Source organism: Serinus canaria, chromosome 12 (assembly GCF_022539315.1).
Source record: "Serinus canaria isolate serCan28SL12 chromosome 12, serCan2020, whole genome shotgun sequence".
NCBI lineage: Eukaryota > Metazoa > Chordata > Aves > Passeriformes > Fringillidae > Serinus > Serinus canaria.
Window position 1 is genome coordinate 490,285 of NC_066326.1, and position 22,697 is coordinate 512,981.

The window sequence follows — 22,697 nt, forward strand, 5'->3', positions numbered from 1 at the left end:
AGATATGAAACTGGGATGCTGCTCAAGCTGGCTCTGTGGATTCTGCTGCACATCATTCATGCACTGTTCCGCATTCCACGTGCGTTATTTTTGGCCAAATAAGTGAGCCCCTGAGTTCATCACTGCTTCAGCTTTGTGCTGTCAGATTGGAATGAGGACACGCTCTGAATCTGTGTGATAGTGGGACTTGTTCCACCAGAGGCTTGTGTTAAAGGAGGAACACAGTTACTGCAGTGTTGGAGACTTCTGTTTATTCCTGGCACTGATGGCAGGATGTAATCATAAAATTAGGAATTTGTGTGAGGAACAGCGACAGCATGCTGCCACTTTTATTTGTTTGAAATTTTGTATCTAAAGGAATCTGTTTACAGCTTAAGGACAAGAGGAAAATACAGTTTTCCACCAGCAATGCTCTGGTACTTAATTAGATTTATAAATTATTTGATAAGCATAGATGTGCAATCGCAAAGAATACTTTAAAGCAAAAAGATTGTGAATGTTTTCTTTCACTTTGGGGTCTGAACTCACGAGAACTCCAATCTGGGACCTCAGGATTCCTTGGACTATGCCATGCTTACCCCTTGGCAGCAGTGGGTGCAATTCCAGGGGGGACTTTAGTCCATAAAGTGCTGTTGAGCATTGATGGCGAGCTCTTCACGTGAGCGGGTTTGTCTGGTTTGTGCCAAGGTGGGCAGAGCTGGTTTAGGAGCAGGGAGGAAACCTGTCCCCTGTGTGTCTGGGATACACTGCTGTGCACAGTCTGGGGGTCTGAGCCCCAGATGTGCTGAGCCTGACTGCTGCCCCTGTGCACGGAGAGAGCAGACCATCCCCACCTGTCCAGGCTGCCTCTTCTCTGCCCACACACCTGCTCTGCTCATCGTGCTCGAGAGACCAGAGGAGGCATTTCATCATTTTACAGTGAGGAGGTTTAGGCTCCAGTTCAGCTCTAGCTGAGTGAAGGGAGGGTGCTAAACATAGCTCAGAATCACGTAAGTGGGCAATTGGATGTGTGGGAGAGAATAAGAATAACACGTGGGGCAAAGGAAGGAAAGGCTGGCTCTGGGAGGAGCCCAAGGGGCTCTACAGGGGGTTCATGCAGGTGGGTGGTGATGGGGGTCCCTAAGGCAGAGAGGTTGGAGGAGCTGTTGAGGTCCCCTGGCTGTCCCAGAGGCAGAGGTTGGAGGTGCCTCTGTGTGCTGCTGTTCCTGGATAAATGGTGCCAGAGGGAGCACAGAGGGAGCTCTGCCCCCGGAGCGGGCAGAGGCGTGAGGAGGAGCCTGGGGTGGGCAGCTGCACTCCTGTGCCTGTTCTGCCATTTTGAGGGGGTGAGATTGTGGCTGATGCCTTCAGAATGCAGGAGGGTTAGAGCAGAAGAGAGAACGCGTGTTTGGAATGCTCCCAAAGTGTAACATATTGCACATGAGTTATGGAGGCTCGAGAAATGATGTTAAAGTAGCTGAGCCCACAGGCTACTTGGACAAAGCAAACATCGAGACCATTAAGTTCTCTTGCTAAGCTTGACTCTTTCTTGTTATTAAGGTCATTTCAGTGTGTATTTTGATAACTGTGAGGTTTCTGTGTAACAACTTTGTGCTTGAAATTTTTTTTAAATCAGTTGGAAAACATTTTGCCAGATTTTTGTCAAGCTGTCGGTGAGAGCTTTGTTATATGCAGGAGTGATAGAGAAACACTTTTGAAAGTAATTTTTCTTTTTCACTCTTAGGCTGACAAATCAGGAGAAGCAGCTTTTCTGGTCATGCAGGTCAAGCAGAGAAAGGGAGTAGTTCTCAGAGGGACTGCAGGTGTGGTGCTGGGTTGGAGGGGGCTGAGAGCCTGTCAGTCACTGCAGGGAGTGCACAGGGAGCAGCAGTTCCATGTGTTTTTATAAGGCTGTTCCAATGTCAAACCCTGTCCTAAAAATGTGCTAAAATTGCCTGAGAGTATTGACCCCCTCAAGATGATCCCAGGGCCAAGAAGTTCAAGATTTCTGCTCAGAGAAACTCAGCATTTCAAAAGGGGATTTTAGGAGGGCTGGGGTAAAACAACTTCCATATGGAATACAGACTCAAAGGTAACAAGAACACATTAAAAGATGGTGATGTGTGTAAGGCACTGCTGCTGCCTAAACTCTGTGTTTTCGTGTATTTACACCAGCCTGTGGCAAATCCTTCCTCTCCCTTAGTAACTAATTGCTTGCTGTAATCTCTTCCCAACTGGGGGGAGTTGGTGTTTGCAATGTTAGCGTGGTGTGGATGGACATCCTGAGGCCAGAGGGAAGGAGGGATACCTGGGGGGGAGGGCTGGGGAGAAGCTGCCCATCAGCTCAGCTGCCCTCGCCTCAGAGCAGACATCCTGAGCTGGCTGCCCTGTTAGCTCAGCTCTCCTGCCTGACTCAGAGTGTTTCTATCAGATTTAGCCAGGTTCTGTTCCTCTGAACTCCTGAAGTCGGGACAAGGAACAAAAGTGGAAGGCAAGGAAGTTCTGGGCATCCCCACCCATCTGCAGAGAGGCAGAGGACTCTCTCTCTTCTGTATGAGTTTTGGAAGGGCAAAGTGTCAGAATTACACACGAGAGTGATAGATTTGACACTGTCAAAAGTAAATGCAGTTAAAGCAGCTTCTAAATAAGCCAGGAGCAGTAGTGAGTCAGCAGAGAGGGGCTATAAATACCAGAGCTGATGCAGCAGCTGCAGCTGGGGGGGCCACCAGGGAAGAAGGGAGTGGAGAGGCTCTGGGAGGTACCAGGATCCACACGTGTTTTGAGAAGCTGTCAGAGAGAAGAGAACCAGAACTGGTAATTAGAAGGTGCTCTCCAGATGCTTAGTCTAGAGATAAATGGTTGGTTTTCATAGGCTCTCCCTTAGATGAAGAACAAACCAGAACAGGTGACTCAGAGCTGTGCTTCAGTGGCCGGGGGAGCTTGTGCAGGTGTGCAGACACTTCACCTGCACTGGAGCAAGCACTGCTGTTGATTCTGCATCGGTATTCCCAGCACTCCGGAGGGAGAGTTCACAGTATACAAACCTTTAATTTAACAGAGTTTTAAAACAAAGTCAGTGTTAACTGTCTCTGTGTGGTGGTTTTGGGAGATGCAGAAGCAGGGGAGCAGTGCCTGCATGCTGCAGGTTGGGGATGTGTATGGAAGTGGCATGGTCACAGCTGACAGGTCAGGAAGATGAAGGGCAAAATAATGTTCTGATGTGCTTTTGCAATTGAAGATTATCTGGTGATAAAGGCATGAGATGTTTATTTGTGGGGAAGTTTGTGTATGTAATTGCTTCCTTTTACAGCCATGTATTTTTTAAATGAATGGTAGAAACCAGGGGCTGGCAGGTTTAATTTTTAATTTGTCTCTACTCTCCCACTCCTGCAGGGCTGTGCCCACTGACATGCTCCCCTCTGCTGTCCCCACTTGCTAGAATGATCCAGTGCTTCTTGTGCTTCCATCTAGTCTTTGTTTTCAGTCCTTAGTTTAGGTAGAAATCCATGGCTTTATTTGGAACAGTCCCCATGTCCCCCCTGCTCTCCCTGTCCTCAGATGGGGTGGCAGTGGCATCGTGAGGGTTGCTGGTGGCTCCTTCCATCCTTCTGTCTCCTGTGTGTTCTGCTCAAGTCTGAATTTCAGGTGGGCGGGCAGTTCATTACTCTTTCTGCAGCATTTATGCAGATTGCGGTCTGAGCTTATTTTAGAAGAGCAAAAATCGAGAGCAATTAGCAATCTGCTCAGGAAGGAGCTAGGGGAGAGGCAGACAGCAGCTCTGTGGCATGCAAAGAACTGGGCTCTGCTGAGCTGGGCCAGCGTTGTCCCCATGGGAGCCCCTGGGTTTGTGCATCGCTGTGGCCTCTGTGGGTGAGCACTCCTGCTGCCAGCTGGAGCAGAGCTGCTGCAGGTGAACAATGCAGGAGTTCCTGCTGTACTGCAGCTGCAGGGTGCAGCCTCAGGGGCTCAGGTGAAGGCAGGGCAGTGTGGCAGCAGTGCTGTACAGGAGAGGAGGTGTGTCCATAGCCCAGGGCTCAGGCATGGCTACCAAACCCTGCCAGGGCACATCCCACGGTGCCTCCTCCCCAGCACCCCTGGGCCAGGCCATGGCACATGCCAGCTGACCCTGAACAAGGCTTAGTCTGCCCCTCAGTAACAGCTGACATAAATAAAGGAATGCCAGTCTCTATTGGCTCCCCCCACCAGGATGATGCAGTGACCATTGTTAACCTGGCTGGTGTCTCAGCCACGCTGCAAGCCCTGTACTTTTCCTTGTATGAAGGGATGTGAATTCAGAGAATTGGAGAACTCTGCACATCAGAGTGGGAGCAGAAGACAAAGAGGGGATTTTTTAAGAAAACAGTGCTTTGACAGAAGGAATGCTGGAATGTTTACATCTATATCTTCTCTTCCATATGCTTGTGACACGAGGCAAGCATGGGAGGAGAGTCCTGCAGGAGCAGTGCTGCAGCAGCTCTGCTCTGCATACCAAGGAAATCAAGTGAAATATCTGAGGGATTATTTTCTGGAAGTGATGGACACCTGCAGTGACAGCTGTCTTTAGCCAGAGCTGTAGCTGCAGGAGCCCTTTCTGTCCTGACAGTGCTTCAGGAAAAGCTGTGCACACTGGTGCATATGGGTTGCATTTTTCTGCTGGCTCGCTTCCCCTGGAGCTGCCCAAGTACCTTTAATGCCCTTTCTTATTTCTGGGTGGGAATTTAACACTCCTGTACTACACCAGGCTGTTTCTGTATTTTCTTTGGTGTTGTTTATCTATAACCATCTGGTTCTGCACCCACTAATAATTGGGATGCTGGGGAAGATGGGGAGAGCAGACAATATGCTTTATGCTGATTTACCCTTCTTTAGAAGGCAGGAGCACAATCACTTTGCACTGAAGAGATGAAGCAGGCGAGGGCGATAATCTCTGTTTTGTGGGTGGCAGCTGCACAACCCAGTGATCCCAATGTAGAACATATTATTAGCCTCAAGCTAAGCTGTCTGCAGTCTGGAACTTGCTCCGGGTCTATAGTAAATGATGAATTCATGAGGAGGTTGTGAAGTACTGGGCTGGATCCTGTCTGGTATGGAAAGCCCTTTGGAGACACTCTCCCCACAGCTGCTGGATGCTCCATTGCATGTCTGTTACCTTTGGAATATCTGTGTGAATATCCATCCTTCTGCACTGCAGTAGTGAGGTTCTGCAGGTCTTTATTCACCCTGAAACACCCCAAGACTGCTGGTGCTGCTTGAGGCTGCGTTTGCAGCCTTTGGGGAGGGTTGTGCTGGTTCTTGGGAAGGTGAAATCCCTCCCTACGTTTGTGCTTCCTGTCTGCAAGTTCCAGGCTGGCTGGATCTGGTGACACATGATGCAATTCCATTGGTCAGGGCACAGCTTTCCCTTGCTATTCCAATATTGTGCTTTTTCTGGAAAGGAGGAGGAGTGAAGAGCAGTGTCAGCCTTGGGCTGACATTTTGCTGTTCTCTGAGGCAGAGCCTCTGAAGGAAGCAGCTGAGGCTTTCCTGGTCAGTGCTGATGAAGGCAGGGAGCAGAGCATCTGCACTTGCCTTTGGCCAGGTCCTTGTGCTGAAATTGAGAAAGCACAGTGGAGGTAGTTAGCCAAAAGGACATGGAAGAACAGCATTTCTGGGTGATGAGAACAAGCTCCAAAGGAAGCATGATCAGGCTCCAGGAATGCTCAGGAGGTTTTGGTCTGGAGGCACAGCAGGGAGCTGGATCAGACCCTGGAGATGCCCAGGAGGTTTTGGTCAGAGGCACAGCGTGAAGCTGGCCATGCCAGGTACAGGTCCCAGGGAGCCAGCTGCCTGTGATATTTTTAGGAACATTAAATCAAACAAATAAGAGAAATTGGGCAACTGCTGCTATTGGACTTGCCCATTCCTACAGGTTCCTCAGTTTGAGTCTGCTGCTTTGGAATTTGTTTTTCTTGTTGTTTTCTGTGTCCCTTCAGACTGGGAGCAGTTTGGCCTTGAAGCAAAGTTCAGGCCCATCTTCACTGCAGAAAGGCACAGTGGGAAACAGCAATGGCAGAGGTGCCCAAGGAAAGACTTGTTTTATCCTATCTGTAAAATTAGGTTGTAATCCAGTCCATCCCTCTTTCTGGAAGATGTTGAGGCTTATAGAATACTTTGAGATGAGATGAAAAGTTCTTAAAAGGAATTATCCTGTGTTTTTAATGCATGTAAAGTATTACTCTGGAAGAGAATTGGTTCAGTGGATCCATGAATGCAAGGATTTTTCAGGCCAGAAGGCACTGCTGGGTAATCTGATCTGACTTGTGTGTATAATATTTGATCCTGTTAGGGCTGCACAGGGGTTGGGGAACTTGCACAGATACAAGGGGCTGGCTCTAGGAACTGTCTGCAAAGCTCCACTCTCTTAATGATCTGTGAAATCTTCCCATGCCTGGATTAAGGAATGTGAGGTGCTGAAGTGAACCGTTTAATGATCTTCTCCTTTATTCCATCTCAGTGGCTCAGGGCAGGATTCACATTCTTGTTCAGCTCTTTCTTTTCCAGTTTGAATACATTCTCCTTTGCATCTTAATAGCCCCGAGCCCGGGGCTCCGGTTACATCATTTCAGGGCTTTCAGCCGGTGAAAGCCTTTCTCCAGCCGATCCCGGTGCCTCCCAAGTGGACAGATGAGGGATCTGGAGCTCCTGCCGGCTGTGCAGGAGGGCAGTCAGAAGAGCTGTTTTCTCTGGGGAAAGAGCCACCATCTGGTTTTGTGACGCTTCCTGTGCTCTTCTTGAATCATGAACTAATACAAGAGATCTGTTTGGTTCTTTCTTTTTAATGCTTTTTTGCATCCCTTGTATACCTGACAAGGGATGAAAGCAGAGGAGGCACAAACTCAGCAAAGGCAGCAGTTCTGCCTTCCCCCTTCTCTTCCTGTTCCTGCTTGGGGAGCAGCTGGGGACAGAGCTCCCTTGGGCAGAAGGGCTGGCTGTGGGGCACAAGGGGTTCCCCAAAAGACACAGGCAGCAAGCAGGGGATTGCCAGGGATCTTGGAATGCTGGAGGTTTGGGGCGGACCTCTTTAAAGTTTGGCTTCTTTAATGTAGCACCAGAAATCCCAAAACAAACAAACAAACCCAAATTCAAACCCCAAACAACAAAACCAACCCCAGCCTCCTTCAAGTCTTTTTTAATGAGCATTTCTGGGGTTTTGCTCCAACTTCAGTCCTGTAAATTCTCCTTCCCATTGATCAGCATGATCAGTGCAGGGCCACATAGCCAGACAGCAGGGTGTAGGGAGAATAAATGAGATTTACTCCCTCGGTGCTGCTCGCAGTCAAACAAAAGTGGCAGCAGATGTGACCAGTTCAGGCTGTGAATTACAAGTGGACAAGTCCCTGTTCCCACGGAAACGTGGAGGTGCCAGGGGCTGTGGGAAAAGGAGGAGGAGGATGCTGCAGCCCAGGCCAGTGGCTTCCCCCACGGCAGCCCTCTCACTGGGGCTGGGGTCGGGGTCCCTGTGCGGGGTCCCTGCCAGGCTGGGGTGGGCTGGCACTGACCTCTCTGCTGACAGGCACCTTGAGCCAAAGCACACCAGGACTGAGTGAAGCAGAGAGCTGGGGTGGCTCTGGAACTTTGAGTGCTCCCTGGAGGGGGACACAGCGTGGAGCTGTGCTGTGCCTGTGCTTGTCCTGTGCCCTGCACCTTGCAGGCAGGGGCTGCACCTGTGGCAGGGGCCACGGAGAGATCCAGGGTGGGGCACTGCCAGCAGGGCCATCTCTGGATATAGCCTGCTGTGCTCTGTGCCAGGCAGGAGAAAACATGAAAATATGCACTTCTGCTGCCTAAATTTAGCCCCCAAAGCTTGTCTGGTCCCAGCAACGACTCCTGTGGTAAACCACAACTCCAAAGTGAGGATCAAGCCCATCTCCAGCATCTGACAAGGACGTGGGTCAGGACCTGCTGCCAGGCTCCAGCTCTGCTCGTGCCTCTCTTCACAGAGAGAGGCAGGGAAAAGAACCACTCTGGGTCAGTCTGGCTCATTTCTGTGAGTGGTGCAGAGTGAAACAAGCCAGCTCCCATGCCAAGTGAGGTTTGCCTTCTCCTTAGTGTCAGAGAGGAAGGACCGTGGCATCCCTGGACAGCCTTGTCCAGGAGATGAGAGAGAACCTGGAGAGGCAGCTGCCCAGCTGTTCCAGAGCCAGGGAAGCTGTGGCTGGCACTGGTGCCTGGTCTGGGCAGTCTCTGGCCAGCTCTCTTCCCATCTGGCACACATGATGTGTGGTTTGAAGTGCTGTTTCTGTTCTTAAATTGGACATAATTGCAACACACCATTATATCTGTTCTCACTCTTGATCTGTGGGAAGCTTGGCCTTGTGGCTCAGCTGAAGTTAACAGTAACCACTGCTTGGATTCCTTTGGTTGGTTTTTTGGTTCCTGGTGTCCCAGGAGCACGGGCTGTCATGCAGGCAGTGCTGCCTGTGGAAGGGAACTGGGTTCTCTGCTTCACCCCAAACACTTATTGTTCCCTGCTGCCTCCTCATGAGCCAGGCTGGCTGCTTTCAGATCTGCATTCAGAGGCAGTTTTTAGGGGAAATCCGCTGTCAGTAGCTCCTGTGGATTTGGAGTATCAAAGGATATGACAAATGCCACCACCTTGGCAGCAGCAGCGGCCACCATCGTGTGCAAGGACAGGGGAGAGAAGGGGACCCACGTCCCCAAGCATGGGGGATTGCTGGTGCTGTGCCTCTCGGTGGCAGAGCTTTGCCACCTTCTTCTTGTGCTTGCTAAGCTTATTATTAATCATTTCAAGGCTTCATTGTCACCCTGTCAGCTGTGGTATTTGTTCTTGGACATTGAGGGGCTGTTCTCATCTTCCTTTGCCCTTTGCATTAGAGGGGCTGCTCCAGGGCAAGGGTTTCCCAGGAGGGAAGAAGTCACTGGTTCAAGATACCATATCTCACACTTTCACTGCCCTTCTGAGTGGTTGCAGATGAAGTGTTGCCTCACAGCCCGGGAGTCGCAGTGTGGAGACTTGGTGTGGGTACGAGGGAAAACTGGGGCTGTGCACACAAAGTCTGCAGCACTGGCTGGGGATTACAGACACACATGAAAATACCTGAAAAATGCCAGTGCCACAGGAGTTGTTTTCATACTGGAGAGAAGTGTTTTCCTTTCTCTCTCTCTTTTTTTTTTTTTTTTTTTTTTTAACCAGGAGTACTTCAGATAAAAGGCTTGTCTTGTTTGTTCTTTGTTTTACCAGGAGCCGTATCTCTTGTCTTTGTCTAGGCAGTGATGTTACTAATCACACAGAAGGAAGGAGAGGGGAGGCTTGAGCGGCTTTGGGCTGTTTGCTTTCACTGCAGGTCCCCTCCAGCTGCTCCACAGGGACTGGCACAGCAGATGGAGGCACCCCTGGCATTTGTCTGGGGATGCTCCAGGCCCTGGGCCTGCAGCTCCTCGGCTGTTCAGGCCCGGTGCTGTCACTGCTGGGGCCTGGCAAAGCCTCTCCTGGCTGCAGCCCTGAGAGAAGGTGGATGGTTCCGTGGCACCCCATCCCCTGCATCCCTGTGCTGCTGCTCCCAGCCCCGGGAGCTGCTGTGCAGGGAAGGCAGGGCCAGGGCCAGGAAGGCACACGTGTCCAGGAGCGCCCCACGGTCACGCGTGGGCTCTGAAAAATGCCTGAGCCCGGCTCCTGGGCATGGCACCGAGAGCCCTGGGGCTGTGCTGGCTTCACGGCCACAGCTGGGATTCTGCTGGAATCCATAGTGCTCCATAGTGGATCCAGGAGCTGCATTAGTCCGAGTGTGCGTGAGGGCTCTCCCAGGGGAAACGGCGTGTGCTGGTCACACATGGGGTGACAAAGCGCTGGGAAATGCACCCGAGGTATTTCTGTCATGAAGAGGGCTGGACTCCTAGGGAAGGCAGCACGTGGATACTCTGAAGGGGGCATAAAAACAACTGAGAGTCAAATGGCCTTGTTAGTGTGTTCTGTATTTGTATAAGAATTGGATCCTCCCTGAGTCCAGCTTGCTGTGCTATATTTGCAATGAACTATTGGGTCTAATCCCAGTTGTGAGAAAATAATGGCTTTTGTTGCCAAGCATATTTTCTCACTTGTCACAAATCAGTGGGGTGAAGCATATGTTAGAGGAGCGGCTGTCTCAGGCTGCCCGGCGGGAGGATCCGTGACAGTGCTGTGCTCCTGGATGGGAAATTTAGGTAATCCAGCACCCTGGAGCAGCCGGGCTGGGCGATCTGTGACAGTGCTGTGCTCCTGGATGGGAAATTTAGGTAATCCAGCACCCTGGAGCAGCCAGGCTGGGCCCAGTGACAGTGCTGTGCTCCTGGATGGGTAATTCAGATAACCCAGCACCCTGGAGCAGCCGGGCTGGGCGATCTGTGACAGTGCTGTGCTCCTGGATGGGTAATTCAGATAACCCAGCACCCTGGAGCAGCCGGGCTGGGCGATCTGTGACAGTGCTGTGCTCCTGGATGGGTAATTTAGGTAATCCAGCACCCTGGAGCAGCCGGGGTGGGCTCAAGCTCCGTGCCCGGCTTTGTCCCGCTCCCGCTGGCACGGGAGGGTCACCGGCTCTGGCTGCCTCGGCCCAGCCCGTTGCTAGAGAAACCTCTGCCTTTGTCTGGCCCTGTCTGAGCAGCCAGAGCGAGCTCTGGCCTGGCGGGGCTGCCGAGGGGGTGCTGTGCCAAAACCCCATCTCCTGGAGGAGGAGGAGGAGGAGGAGGAGGAGGAGGAGGAGGAGGAGGAGGAGGAGGGTGCTCCGGTCCGCAGCTGCTGGGGCAGGCTGTGCTGCTGGAGCAGCACCAAGCCCATGCTGCAGGCTCTCCCGGCTCCCCTGGCCTCCCCTGTGTCAATTTAGGCTCCGACCTTTGCAAGTCTTTACTGCCCAGGGTTTTCCAGTGCCTGCTTTTCACTGGTGTTTGCCTGTGGAGAACTGGGTTTATTTAATAGCCCATCCTGAACTTCCCATGTGCAGGGGGATGGGGTGAGAGAAGGGTGCATGGCAGTGCCAGCTTTCTTGAGGTCAGTGCTGGCTGTCTTGAAGGTATTCATGTGGACATTTATCGAGAAATAAAATGTTAGTTTATATGAGAATAATGTGATTTCAGGTAGTTCCAGATAGGTAGAAGTATGGTTTTCTGGTTTCAAAAGGCAATTGAAAGCTCTGAGGTTGGTCTCAGTGTTGTAAGACCGTTTTGTTTTGACAAAGAATAAGGTTTAATGTGAGGCTGGTCAGTGGCACTGTTCTGCTCTCTCTTGGGAAGCAGATCCTGTGGCCTTATTGAGCCCTGAATTCACCCAGGGCTTGGAGGGAGCTCCAGCAGAGCTGTGCTCTCTGCTCTAGCACAAGGGAGGAGAGCCTTCCTGGCCAGTGTCTGTAGCTGATGTCTTTTGTTCCTCCCCTCTCGTGTGCCTGCAGAGATTCGAACGCAGCTGGTGGAGCAGTTCAAATGCCTGGAGCAGCAGTCGGAGTCGCGCCTGCAGCTGCTGCAGGACCTGCAGGAGTTCTTCCGCAGGAAGGCCGAGATCGAGCTGGAGTACTCCCGCAGCCTGGAGAAGCTGGCTGAGCGCTTCTCCTCCAAGATCCGCAGCTCCAGAGAGCACCAGTTCAAGTAAGTGGCTGTTCCCAGGGGCAGACTGGTGCAGAGCGAGGGGCAGGGGCTGCTCTGGGCACCGGAGGTTGGAATGTAGCATCGCGGTCCTAAAGCAGAGTAGAAGTCAGCTGTGACCTCGTCTGTGTCATCCCTGCGTGGGCCACAGGAGGAACTGGACGTGTGTCTGTCCAAGACTTCCACCACAGCATCGCTGACCTGTGCTGCGGGAATTGCACTGACTGAGCGCTTCTGGAGCAATACAATGAAATAGGAACTGGGCACTAGGAAGGAGTCAAACCCCTTGATCGTTTGAAGGGTCTTGAATTCAGCCACTGATTTGGTTGTGCAAATAGTGGTGGGCTTGGTCTATAGCCCTGGTTTTTGTGTGTAGCCCAGTCAGCAGCTGTCCAGGTGCTGCGTGTTTCGTGCAGGCTCACTGGCAGGCTCAGGGTTGGAAGCAGTTTCTGGAAATGGAGTTTACTGCACTTTATTTGCAATAAAGTATCTGCTTTTTCTGTGCTTAGCCGTATGGTGTTGGAGGGAGGCAGATCCTTAGTGGAAATATTGTGAAACAAAGCTTTGAAGTAGGAAATATGAACTGAGTCCTGGGATTGTGTGAGAATCAAACCAGTGATGCAATTGTGAAATCCATGAATATGTAAATATGTATTTTCAAAAGCAGCTTCTTTTCAGTTTAACCACACTTGTGAGCTTGGCTATACCAGAAAATATCTGAAAAAAATAGAAAGAAAAACAGCCTTGACTCAAAATTTCATTCTGGAGGTGACTGCTCTGTGGTGAGGATACCGGCTTGTGCCATTCTGCTGGCTGCTGACCTCAGGGCTCTATGGAGGCCACTGCACATTGCAGCTGGGGGCTGCTCCCTGCTCCCCGTGTGTGCCAGGCCAGAGGTGTCCAGCTGGGCTCTGTGGGGCCACACCTGGTGCTTGTGCTGGGGCTTGCAGCTGCTGTGGGTTGTTGTGTCTCCTGCCACAGCCGGCTCTCCTGGTGGTGTCGGGGGCACGGGGTCTCGCTGGGCAGCAAGGGCAGTGCAGGAGCTGTGCCCAGCAGGATGTGTGCCATGTGCCCGGCAGGATGTGTGCCCTGTGCCCAGCAGGCCCTGTGCCCAGCAGGATGTGTGCCCTGTGCCCTGCAGGATGTGTGCCCTGTGCCCAGCAGGCCCTGTGCCCGGCAGGATGTGTGCCCTGTGCCCAGCAGGATGTGTGCCCTGTGCCCAGCAGGGGCTGTGCCCAGCAGGATGTATGCCCTGTGCCCAACAGGATGTGTGCCCTGTGCCCAGCAGGATGTGTGCCCTGTGCCCGACAGGATGTGTGCCCTGTGCCCAGCACAATCTGTGCCCTGGGTCTGTATGGCAGCACTGGCAGCATGGAGCCAGGTGCTGGTCCTGGCTCCTCTCCTTGCAGCACCTGAGCTCTCCACCTTTGCCTCCCTGACCGCAGTGTTTGTCCCTGTCTCTTCTTCTGCCAGCGGTATCTGTGAAAGTCTCTCAGCTGGAATTGTGCCCTTTGTTCCAGATGAAACTCATGTCGTTCAGTTCAGTGGCCAAAGACTGCAGCTGCTGTTCAGTGCCTTTCACAGAGAGCCTGGGCTTTGCCTGCTTGCTGCCCTTCTCCTCACCAGCCCCAGGCTCTTCACAGTCTGTTTCTTCCTCTAACCCCTGGTGATTTTTTTCCTGTTTCAGCTGCAAGAGCAGTGATTTTTGCTGTTACATTACTAAATCCTATTTATTCCATACTACTAAATCCCATTTAATCTGTTTACTCGGTCTCTCTGGTGTGAGGCTTTACTGCTGTCTTATGCCAAGCTCTGCTGCTGCTGAGTTGCTGTTGAGGTGCTGCCTGTCCTTTTGGCATCTGGCTGTTGTGTGTTGGTTGTGTGGTGCTGGGTGCTGTGCTGTGCGCCAAGGAATTGAAGGAGCTCTGGTTCAGAGATGGAGCCCACAGAGGCTCAGGGGGTGTCTGGCCTCACCCATTAGCTCGGAGCAGTATTGGGACTTTGCATTGCTTACAATTCTAGAAGCTGCTGCTGTGCAGTGTCCACAGGTGACAAGTGGTTCTCCACTGTTCTAAAGGACCTGGGCAGAAGTGCTGGTGTTGGTGGTGTTAATTGGGTCAGCTTGATTTCAGTGCTCTCCTGTGAGTGCTCACTGTCCATTCCATGTGCAGAGATTCCCTTCATACATTTTTATCTTCCAGACTGCTCTGTACCTGCCCTTACCAGGCCCATCTGCACTGCTTCCCCAGCTGCTCATGTGTGTCATTATTCTGATGAGGCTGTGACACTCAGGATTCACGGTCCCTGCAGGCTCCTTTGTCCCTGTGCAGCCGTGTGCAGTGGGCTGTGCCCAGCCCTGGCTCTGGCCAACGTGCTGCCTCCAGGGCCACGGCTTGTCCTGCTGTCTGCAGGCAGTTGTTCTGTCTGTGTGTGCATGCACAGCGGTCTGCAGTCTCCACACTGTCCCCCACAGCACACCTGAGTGTGCACAGACCCTCTGAGGTAACGTTGGATGCAGAACCCTTCTGTGAGCACCTTTCAGTGCACTAAAGCCAGCACAGTGCACGGGGTGGACAAGGGCCCTTCTGCAGCAGTGACAGCTGTATTCGTACCACGAGTGGAAAGAACGAGCAAAGCTCTCTCCCATTCCAGGGATGTCTCTTCTCCTGGGCCATCTTCCAGAGCACCCAGTTTGGGAAGGGGCTGGCTGGGGGCGTGGTGTGGTGTAGGTGCTTGTGTGGCACTGGACATCCCTGCGTGGCAGTGCTGGTACAGCTGGGAGAGGAGATCACACCCCGAATCCCAGTGGCTGTTTGCAGGGGAGGGAGGCGATGTGCTGATGGTGTTCATTTGAAAATGTGTGCCTTCTTGATGTGTTCACCTGGCCTTTTGGATTGTTCTTTTCCACAATTGTCTAGGAAAGATCAGCACCTCCTGTCCCCTGTGAACTGCTGGTACCTGGTTCTGACGCAGACCCGTCGGGAGAGCCGAGACCACGCCACCCTGAACGACATCTTCATGAACAATGTCATCGTCCGGCTGTCGCAGATCAGTGAGGATGTCATCAGGCTCTTCAAAAAGGTAACTGGGCAGCCTTGCTCTGTGTGTGCCCATCCTGGCATTTTAGTCTAAAATGGAATTGTCACCAATGTTGCAGAGCAAATCTTGCAAGGACTATCACTAAAAGTCGTTGCAGGTAGAGTTTGAAAGAAACTGAGATCTAGACCTGTCAAGTCTAGAGTGTAAGGTGTGACCTGGTGCTCAAAGTGTCAGGGCCAGAGAAGTGAGAGGTGGAAACTGACATTTTTTCAAGACTCTTTGGAAGGCTCCAGAGAACAGGTCAGAACAGGCTTGTTGGGTGGAACCTTGCTCAGGAGCAGGATGGCAGCTATGAGGCAGGTACAAGAAAGTAGTCACTGTGCTTCCCCAGGGCAAGAGTCATGCCTCAGAAATTCGATGGAGGTATTTCCAGGAGCCAGAGATCATGTCATTGGCTGGTTGTAGGGCCTTCACTGGAAAAGGGCCTTAGCTGAAATTCCTGAAGAGCTGTTGAAGAGTAGAGAGGGGCTGTTTTCTGGATTAATGATTGGTTAAAAGGCAGGAAAAAAGGGAAGGAGAGTTCCAGTGCAGTTCCTAATGAATTATTTGGAAAAAGCCTGAACAGTAAGATGACAAAATCTGCTGATGATACAGAATTATTAATGATAACCAAATTAAAAAGGAGCATCAGAGACTTCTGAGAATCACACAGTCAGGTGGACCAGAGCTGTTCATTGAAGGTGAGGAGTGTGGTAAGAACAGAGTCCCAGCAGAGGGTAGGCTCTGTGGCCTTGTTTTCATCAGGGGCAGCTGGGGACTGTAGTGAGGGAGCAGGGTGAGCCACAGGGCACCTGCCTCTCCAACAGGAGAAGGCTCATAATCAGGGCTTATCTTGAAATTTCAGCCTGACTGGAGAATAAATTTCATGTGATGTTTTTATGGCCAGTTTCCTCTAGTTTATAGACCTGACCTAGAAATTAAACTGCAAGGTCAGGTTTGTGTTGGCCGGTTTGGTGCGGGATATCATCCCTGTTCCTGTTCTCTGCCCTCCAGAAATGGAGATACTTGGTAGCTGTTGGTTAGTCTGGTTCTGTCTCGAAGTGTTCCTCCCATTTGCATTTTGCTCTGCACTGGTTTTTGAGATTTATATTTAAACTATGCTTCTGCTTTCCCTGCCCATGTCTGTGGATGGTGTGTCTCATTTGGAAACCCAGGACGAATTCAGCCAGCTTGCAAACAAGGATCTATATTGAGTGTTCTGAGTGTTTTCCTGTTGTATGTCCATCCTCAGCCAGGACAGGATGGTGAAGTATTCCATCCATTCAGCAGAACTATTTCTTTGTGTTTGATGTTCTTCCACCTCCCCTCATCTTTGAAGTTAAATTTCAACTTCTAAGGCTCAACACTTAAATTTGATAGAAATAGAAATAAAAATAGAAATGGTTGCTCCTTGTTTCTCCCTCCTCCATCTCCTGCCAGGAGAGCTGGCGTGACTCTCTGCAGCCTGCCAGAGCCAGCACCTCAGTTCCATCCAGAGGAACCTTTACAGATGTGGGCATCTGGGGTTTCACTGGGTTTGCTCCTTGGACTTGCCTGTCCCTGGAAATAACGTTCAGCTAAATTAGGGAAAAGACTTAGTTTGTGTCAATGTTTGCCTTTCATGTGGACAGGGAAGCTGCCACTTTTGGGCATATTCAGGTTATTTATTTTTCTCAACCCCTTGTCTGAAGGGGTCTGTGGCTGCACTTCCCTCTTCACAGCAGTGCTCAGTGCGAACCTGGGGCACCTGTGTGGAAATAGGAGCATGCTGGTAAATGGATCTTGAAGGTCCAGCCTTGCAGCATGTGAAGCTGCTCAGAGGAGGGATCTTTCACTGAGGTGTCCAGTCTGGCTTTGAGTGTGGTGGGTAAAGCCCTCCTCCAGGGGGGCCAGGCTGTGTGAGGCTGCTGGCAGATAACCTGGCTGCAGAAGGGTTAAAGCAGTCGTGGTTCAGCTGCTGGGTGTGCTGGAGATTGCTCTTTGATGGTAAATTAGAGTAACATTTTTTTCCAGAAATGTCACTTTTAATTCTTCCCATCTAGAGTTTGTTAATGGCCTGTGACACGCTGCGGGGACATGAGGAGCCAGGAGGTTTTGTGTTTCCTGCATTCATTATGTAAATGTGAACAGTCCCAGGGAAGGGTTAGGGTTTCATTGGAGAAAGGGAAGGCAGCAGGCTTGGAGGAGAGGCAAGTCCTTCAGCTGCTCGCTTGCCTGGGCTTGGAAGAGGCTCCAGCATCCTCACTCATCCTCCCTGCCCTCTTGGATGCTGGGAGACCCTCAGGGGTGCCACAGACCCTTTGCAGCAGGGGCAGGTGTTGGGTTAGTGTCTGCAAGCAATTGGCTCTGGGCAGGTGTAGGTCATGAACAACAACTGAGCCAGTTCGTGTTGCTCATTTCAGAGTCTAAAATTTGGTTTGAAAATTACAGCTCTGTGGCCTTGCCCTGCATGGTGCAGGAAATCTGGGGCAGAGGCAGGAGCTGCAGCTCAGCCTGGGCCACAGCTTATGCCACCAGCCTGTCCTGTCCTGTCCTGTCCTGTCCTGTCCTGTCCTCCACCCTGGCTTTTGGGAAGCCTTGGTCTGGGGAGTGCCTGTCACCCTGGCAGCAGGGATGGCTGGAGGGGTACATGTGGCTCCTGTTTGGAGACCTTGACTGTAATAACTCACATTAGAATCACAGAACGGTTTAGGTTGGAAAAGCTCTCTGAGACCATTGAGTCCAACCCTTCCCTCAGCACTGCCAAGGCCACCACTAACCATGTCCCCAAAGACCACATCCACACAGCTTTTAAATTCCTGCAGGAATGGAGAAGAAATTTTTTTCAAATATTCAACCTAAACCTCCCTGGCACAACTTGAGGCTGCTTTCTCTTGTCCTGTCCCTTGTTCCCTGGGAGCAGAACCTGGCCCCCACCTGGCTGCACCCTCCTGTTAGGGAGCTGCAGAGAGTGAGGAGGTCCCCAAACATCTCTGGGCTGTGTCTGGAGGGATGCACATCTATCACAGCTCTGTTGTGAATTAGGCCCCAGGGAGATTTTTGAGAGCAGTGATGACCATCAGTGTTGGTGGGCAGGAGACAGGGACTGACTGGGAGTGGGACCAGTGTGCTCAGTCAGGCTCTGAGGATGGGGCTGTCCCAGGTACCCTGGCACTAACTCACGGACACACTGTGGTTCCTGGGGGGGACTTTCACCCTTTAGACTCCTTGCTCCAGGCTTTGCTTTAAGTCTAATTTCTAATAATCTAATTTAATTTTCAAAGTCTGTAGGTTTTCCCATAGACTGGAATTAGAGGACCTTTCTGTGTCAAGGGCTTCTCTTGTCACCCAGCCTGATGGAATGTTGTTTTCCCTGCCCACGTGCACCAAACTTCCTGGAGTTATTTGAGGAAATCTGGGAGAAACTGCTCAGGGTTGTTTTGGTTTGGTTTAGGGAGGGAGGAGGGAGTGTCTATACTTAGTTTAAACACATCTTCAAGCTATAATAAGTATTTCCTAGCCAAGAAGATTCCACAGAGAGATTTGTGGTGTAATGACAGGCAGGCAGGAGAGCAGTGTGAGTACATCCCAGCACCTCCAGCTGCTGGGCTGCAGTAGGAGTTGGTTTGATCTGCAGCCAAGCTCCAGTGTTGGGCAGCTCCCCGTGCCGTGGCCTCTCCAGGAAGGGCTGTGTCCATGCTGTAGGAGGCTGGCAACTGCATCTGCCTCATCCTGCCTGGCAAGGAAAGGGAAAACACAGGCTGGTAATGGGATTTCAGCAGACAGGAGGATGCCAGGAGTTCCTCACTGGCAGTGAGTGTCTCCTCAGCTGGCTGAACTTTGGCTGCTGCTGTTGTGAAACTGGAAACTTTATTATATAACTGTGGTGTGGCTATTTTGTTGTGTCCTTTTTCAAAGATGCTTTGGTTCACTTGGGTCAGAATAGTGAAAATGAGTTACTGAGGAGGAGCTGGGGGGTGGGTCATGGCCAAGGGAATTGTAAACCTGGGATGCCAGTGCTGGGGAGCCCTGGTAGTCTTTGCTCTGAAATACCAGCGTTGGCTGGAGTTGCAGGTCCGGCAGCAGATGTGTTTAATCACAGAGCAGCAGAGTGTTTCAGATTAAGACAGATTGGCAGGTGATGCTGTGGGGCTGGAAATGCCAATCTAGGGAACACAGATGGCTGTTGGATGATGTACACCCTGCCAGTCTCAAAGTGAATCTCTGCCAGTCCCCAAACTGGGGGACAGTGTTGTGTCTTATACCCAAATGGGGGAGTTGGCTGTGGGCTGGGAATGAATTTTACCAGTGGAAGGGCAAAGCAGTGTTGCCTGTAGTTTTAGATTCATCTGTTTTGCAGGGTAAATAGGTTAGATTATATGAAATTCCTCCTCATGGTCTCTGAAACCCAGTTTGGGTGATCCATGGGCAAACGTCAACCTCAAATGAATATGGAGCCACTCTGAAACGGCATGAGGCTTTGCTGTGCTGTGTATTCACATTTCAGATTCCTCTGAAATGTATTTTCATTTTAGATCCGCATGTTTTGAGCATAACAGTCTCACATCTTCTTGTTTTTGTCTTGCAGAGCAAAGAGATTGGCCTCCAGATGCACGAGGAGCTCCTGAAAGTCACCAATGAGCTCTACACGGTGAGCACTGAGCTCATCCCACTGTTCTGGCTGCAGCCTGGGGCAAGTCTGAGGAGGCTCTGCCCTGGCTGTCCTGCAGCAGGGCCCATTCCTTCCCCTCCCATCCTTTGGGAGAGGCTCTCTCCTCACTGCAGGGGTGGCAGTGCTGGAGGAGGCCATGGGCTGGGTCCCAGTGCCCATCTGCTTCCCTGGAGCCTGGCTGGGGCAGTTTGGGTGTGATCAGTGAGATCCCTGTGTCTGCAGTGCCCTCACCTGCTGGGGCAGTTTGGGTGTGATCCAGTGAGATCCCTGTGTCTGCAGTGCCCTCACCTGCTGGGGCTGTTTGGGTGTGATCCAGTGAGATCCCTGTGTCTGCAGTGCCCTCACCTGCTGGGGCTGTTTGGGTGTGATCAGTGAGATCCCTGTGTCTGCAGTGCCTCAGTGCTGGGGCAGTTTGGTGTGATCAGTCAGATCCCTGTGTCTGCAGTGCCCTCACCTGCTGGGGCAGTTTGGGTGTGATCCAGTGAGATCCTTGTGTCTGCAGTGCCCTCACCTGCTGGGGCTGTTTGGGTGTGATCAGTGAGATCCCTGTGTCTGCAGTGCCCTCACCTGCTGGGGCTCAGGCACCACGTTACCTTTTGGCCCTGCTCAGACCCTGGGTTGGAATTTCCAGGATTCCAGTGGCTCTGAGCTGGCCGTGGTTGGACACCTCCCTGTCCCTGTGAGCCCTGGAGGGATGGCTGAACACAACCTTCTGCTGGGGAATGCAGAAAACTTCTGGCTCATAGGGGAGCTTCTGCCCTGAGGAGCACTTTGGCTGCAGAGTTGTCTGTGCTTCCCAGTGAGATCATGTGCTGTTAGTCAGGATATGGCTCTTCAAGCAGGTTTTCATAGCAGAGTAGTAAAAGTCTTTGTGTTGCTTCTGCCTCTTGCCCTGTAGCAAGTGGTTTTTTTAAAATTTATTTTATTTGTGGTTTAGGAACAACAAAACCATATAAAGTCTGCCTTTTGTTGTAAAATTGAGATAATACACTTGCTTTCTTTGGTTGTATCTGTAACTGGTACATAAATAATGCTGCAGTAGGTTTATTCCTAAACAATCATTCTATTTCATCTTTGAAGAACAGGCCTAAACAACAGGGCATGAATGATTATATTTGAAATTTCTGCCATAAATCTCCTCTTAACAGGTCGGTTCCTGCACTGGCTGTTGAAGGATTTGACTGTTGTGAGACCTGCAGTGTGGGTGGACAGCAGATCAGATTAAAAAGCCTGTGTGAGATTTGGGAGTGCATTGTTGATGGTTGAATGTCACAAGCTGTGTTAGGGGTGGTGACTAATTAGGATTAATTACAGCAGCAGCATGCCACATGCACAACAAGGAAAGCCTGACAAGGGCTGGGCTGACCTGTCTAGCTGTGGAGCAGCCTGCTCTGAACCCAGCCACGGGACAGGGCCATCCCCGAGGGACACGCTGGGGTCAGCACTGTCCTGAGGTCCCAGTGCAAGCAGTGACCAGGGAGAGCACAGAGGGTGATTCTGCTCATCCTCACAGCAGCTGAGGTTTCTCCCATTCACTGCTTTGCTGCAGGTGCTGAGCAGAGTGGGCTTGAATGGTGAAACAAACTGGTTTGAATGGGAAACTGGGACAGCTGGAAGAGCTCTGTGTTTGCGTTCAGCCTTGCTGCTGAGATAACAAACTGCTTGTGTCATCCAGGCAGGAGGGAGCAGGGAAGGGACGTGCTTCAAAGGCATGAAGAAAAAGCCTGTGGGGCAATCAGGGTCACCTCACATCTGCTTGGTGCCAGCAGCTCCTGCTGGGAGTTCTGTTCCTGAGCCATCAGGTGAAAGGGGCCCAGCTGCCCCCAGCCCAGGGCTGCTGGGGGTGCCTGGGGACACCTTTGGGGCTGAGCTGCTGTTGTGTGTTCTTTGCAGCACGTTGGGTGCCCATGAGCAGCACGGGAGCTGTGGCTGCTGACAAAGCCAGACACGGGGTAGGGACCTGGCTCGCAGGACACCAGGCTGCTGCTTTGTCAGAAATGTCACTTTGCTGTCAGGGGAGGTCGATTTTCTTGCCTCTGGCCAGGCCTTTACCCACAGCTCATCCATGCCCTGGTGAGGCTGCTTTTTAAGCCTCTCTGAGGGGAATTCTGTGCACTGGGTGGAAACTTCAGTTTTTTACAGGCTTCTCAGGCATTCACTGTCTCAAACTTAAGCCAAAACAACTGCATTGATTTTAGCTCAGCCTTGTTGCTGTTCTGATGCAAGTCACCCTGTGGAGTCTGTATGGAGAGAACCAAAGCCACACTGATTTTAATCAAAATGGAAGTGGATGACTTTCATTCTGAAGTGGAGATGCTTGTGAATGGTTTTGTGCAGAAATAGTTCAGCTGTGAGTTAAAACCACAGCTTTGGTTCCTCCTTATGAATTCCAGAGAAGTCCGAGTTGGAGCTGGTAAATGCAGAAGGCTGAGGGGGCCTGAGCCTGTACCTGACACAGTCACCCCATTTCTGCTCTGGCTTCTCTGCTGGGTCAGAACCTTGGGGCTGAGCTGTTGAGGAGAACAAAGCCCTTGTAGCTGGAGACTGCCAGCAGTGCCATTTACGGCCGGTATTTTGGCAACAGCCTTTATCCAGAACATGTAATTAATATGGAAAACACAACTCGTGTTGTTAAATAACTAATGAACATTGGAACATATTTTTCCTCCTTGGCTGCAGCTAATTAACTGATTTGCAGGAAGGATCCCCGGGACGCAGCTGTGGCAGTTTGTCTTTGTGTCACAGCACTGCAGGCCAGGGACGGCGTGATCTGATTGCGGGCACCAGCACGGCACCAGGGAATTGCAGATCAGGGCTGACTGCTGCACTGCAGCCTGGCCCTGGCCAAAATTAAGGCAGATATAAACAGAAATTTGCTCTGAATTTCCAGGAGTGAGCTGTGTGGCAGGGCAGCTGGTGAGGAGCACAGTGGGTTATTTAAGGTGTCTATTTTGGTTGGGTAACTGTCCATAACCTCTAGATTTCACAAAACCCCTGCAGTCTGGAGCCCTGTTACTCATTGGGCTTCTCTGCCATGTTGTGTCAGGGCCTCTCTGCGTGCTGCAGAAACCTTTCCTCTTACTGCCTGGAGCCCTAATATGCAGCACTTTGCTTTTTCACCTCTGTGTGTTCACAAGAGGATGTAGGTGGTGAGGGTGAGGAGGGCTCAGTGAAACCCTCTGTCCTTCTCTTTAAGAAAATCCCAGGAATCATCTGGTCTGTGTGTGTCCTGTGACATTGACTGCAGAATAGGCAGTTTGAAATATGTGGCTGCAATCTGTGTTAAGAATCTGCGGCGTTTGGAAGTGCAGCATCTCAGGGCCAAGCAGGACCCTTTGCTCACTGCCCCTTGCCTGTCTCTCATTGGGGTGTCCCTGGC

At 51.4% G+C, this 22,697-nt stretch overlaps 1 protein-coding gene across 1 annotated transcript in view; it reads left to right on the plus strand.

The window, feature by feature from the left end:
• SRGAP3 (SLIT-ROBO Rho GTPase activating protein 3) overlaps positions 1 to 22,697 on the plus strand; it is a 66,487-nt gene that overhangs the window by 15,465 nt on the left and 28,325 nt on the right. Inside the window, exons 2-4 of the mRNA XM_030227909.2 lie at positions 11,400 to 11,592; positions 14,508 to 14,670; positions 19,235 to 19,297. Coding sequence (XP_030083769.1) covers positions 11,400 to 11,592; positions 14,508 to 14,670; positions 19,235 to 19,297 — 419 coding nt within the window. The remainder of the gene's footprint in view (positions 1 to 11,399; positions 11,593 to 14,507; positions 14,671 to 19,234; positions 19,298 to 22,697) is intronic.